Below are 2878 nucleotides of genomic sequence, written 5' to 3'. Positions count from 1 at the left end.
TAACAAAAGGCCCCTGAACTACATATTTCAGAATAAGGTTTTTCCAAGAAACCCTGGATTAGAAAACGAAAATGGAGAGGCTCCATGATCTGCTGATTCCTGTCCACCCTTGAAACCAACCAAGGATTGAACAGAACTTGTTCCCTTTCCCTCACTACAGGTAAATAGTCCTACAGAGCACTGCACTGTGATTCTGCAGTTCTGTGAATGTGGCAGAGTCCACAGACTCAAAAAAGGGTGTTCTGGATGGTATCTAATCAGGGCGGTTTTGGTGTTGCCATTTTGTGACTACAATAGAAACCTGAGAAAGTGACAGCTTCCGGTTTTATTGAACACAGAGAACACAAAATCAGCATACAGTTACTGCTCTTTAATTTAGTTAGAACGTGGAGCTGTGCAAATCACAGTTCATAAACCCCACCCACACATCACCCAGGACTCTCCCTTCAGGGGTCCCCTCACAAACCAGCCTGGGAGGGGGAATGAAAGGGCAAATCCTATTAAGAATCCTGGATCCACTGGACCCAGTTTAGAGAGGCTCCTGCCTGACTTTCAGCACAGGGAGTCCCTAGTGTTTCTAAAACACCACTACACAGACTAAAAACACCCCCCTTGCATACCTGATGTCAGGTGATGGCTGGTCCCATGTTATTTTACATAATACTTTAAACTCATGGGTAGGGGAGGAAACCAAAGTAATAGCAAAGACTTGACACCCATTCCCCACCACTCAATGCTGAAGGGAGGAGGAGGGGAAAAGGAGCACACTAAAAATCCAGTTAAACCATGATGTTTGTGAGACTTAGAGTAGAACCTTGATTCAGCTTTTTGTTCAGTTCTGCCAACCACGTCAGCTACTGCAGCAGTAGCTTCCTTCCTTCCTTCTCCCACCAAGGGAGGAAGAAGAGAAGTACTGGAAAAAAATACAGCCCTACCCACCTCCCAGTGACTCCAAGCCCTTTTTTCCCCCCCAGAGCAGGGAATGACCCTGAGGAAAATTTCTGTTTGGAGAATCAGCTCAGGTGCTGCAGCAGCAGCTGCAAGAAGGACCTTCAAAGGGAGCAACTTGCACAAGCTGCAGGAAAGGATGAGGTAGTGACAACTGAATTATTAGTTCTCCAGCTGTCACTCCAGGGAGGATGGGATGTTCTCCAGCACTTTTCTATTCATGACAAGTCCATCCTTTAATTAACCTTGGGCAAGTCCCCTTTTGCCATTGTCCATGCCCAAGGTCTGAGCCACTTCAAACATTTGGCTTTCTGACAAGCACCTTCTGCCGCCATTCCTGTCACCTCACATCCACAGGCCAAGAGCTCAAGCACTCAGGAATGTCCACACCCAGTGCCTAGTGCAGAACTACACATTCAGGTTCAAATACTTTCACCTAGGATAAGGTTCTGGGCAGGCAAACTCACTGCAGGCGCAGGGTCTGAAAATGCTCCAGTGGCTCATTTGCTGCCTGCCTCATCTGCCATCAGGAGGGGCAAGCAGAGCTCAGTCTTAGTGTTTCTAGGCAGTCTTAGTGTTTCTAGGCAGGCTTTTGGAGGTATTCAGAGACACAGAAGGAATAAAAGCCCACAAAACCAAAACAACAATTCATATGTGCTTCCCCAGAGACACGGTATTTCAGGAGAGCTGCCCAATTCCTGGGGCTTTTTACTCCTTCCTCTGATGCATGTCAGAGGCCAAAATCTCAGTGGGTTGTTCTGGGAAACACATGCAAATACATACATGTGCTGTCCTGGTGAGACATGTTGCTGGATGTCCAATTTCCCCAGCTTTCTGGGCAGGGCAGTCAGTGGGAGAAGCTGTTCCAGAAGTTGGTCCTTACCCAGGAGAGTCTCCTATAGCAATTCCCTCCCTGGCAGACAGGCCAGGGTGGCTTCACAGCTTGCAGCCAAGTTCTAAGGCACCACAGTAAAGAAGCCTGGAAAGGCCAGAGAAATATTTCTCAAGCCAGAAAAATAGTGTTCAGCGGCTTTCCTAGGTGCAGCTGGCAGGAAACAATCCTTTTTGCTTCTGAAACGTGCCAGGAATCCACAGTGAATCAGGATATCCAAGAGGAGGGAAGCTGGGTGGGGAGAGAGAGGCAGTGCAGCAGATGCACAGCGTGGTGCCCCGTTAATGCCCTGGAAGTGGCTGAAGTGCATCTCCCTCCCTGCTGCTCAGCCCAGCTCCAGTGAAGTGGTGCAGGCAGCAGGACCAGCCTAGGTTGTGTTTTCAGGTAGCTTGTCACGGTTCAGTCCATACTGCACACTCACATTGTGGTCCAGCTCCTCCAGCTCAGATGGAAGGGGGATGGCAAGTTCTCCCAGGTACAGAGAGAGAGCTTCAAAGGAATCTTCCAGCTTGGAAAAAGGGGGCCTAGAAGCAGCAGTGAGGAAACATGAGTAGGAAAGAGGAAGCAGAACAGCATCTGGAAAGGCTGAGCTAGTTACAGGTACCATGTACAGATGGTGAACAGGGCCATGATTTCCTCCCCATTCAGCTTCCAAGACTGCAAAGCCCTCATCTTGTCTGGGCTACCCATTTTTATAGCCAGTCAGTGACCACGGAGGTCTGGCTCTTTGGAACCAAATGAAGTGTCTACCTTACTGTCAAAGCCTGCCCCTGATCTTTGTACCTGAGAGATCCTGAACAATCATTCCTTCTTTACTCTGTCTTGGAATTGTTCCAGACATCTCCACCATGCAGCAGTCTCTCTCCCAAACTGCTCACTCGTGGGAGCCTTTGAGCATTCCCATAGATGGCTGGAGCTGCCCTCTGTGCAGAGCAGTCCTTCCACTATGGGATACAGACACATCCTGCAGGCTTCCAGAGTCCTCAACCCCAAACCTACCTGCTCTCTGGTTCCAGTCTGCAGCAAATAGCAGCCAGA

At 49.1% G+C, this 2878-nt stretch overlaps 1 protein-coding gene across 1 annotated transcript in view; it reads right to left on the bottom strand.

The window, feature by feature from the left end:
* Positions 1–310: 310 nt before the first annotated feature.
* Positions 311–2878, bottom strand: part of LIMK2 (LIM domain kinase 2) — a 20675-nt gene continuing 18107 nt past the window's right edge. The window contains 2 exon segments of the mRNA XM_031057398.1: positions 311–2364; positions 2840–2878. The exon segment at positions 2840–2878 is cut by the window's right edge and continues 43 nt beyond it. Coding sequence (XP_030913258.1) covers positions 2208–2364; positions 2840–2878 — 196 coding nt within the window. The 3' untranslated portion in view covers positions 311–2207.

The sequence above is a fragment of the Geospiza fortis genome, unplaced genomic scaffold, assembly GCF_000277835.1.
Source record: "Geospiza fortis unplaced genomic scaffold, GeoFor_1.0 scaffold408, whole genome shotgun sequence".
Lineage (NCBI taxonomy): Eukaryota > Metazoa > Chordata > Aves > Passeriformes > Thraupidae > Geospiza > Geospiza fortis.
Note: the sequence above shows the minus strand (reverse complement) of the source record. Positions and strands in the feature narration are given on the sequence as shown.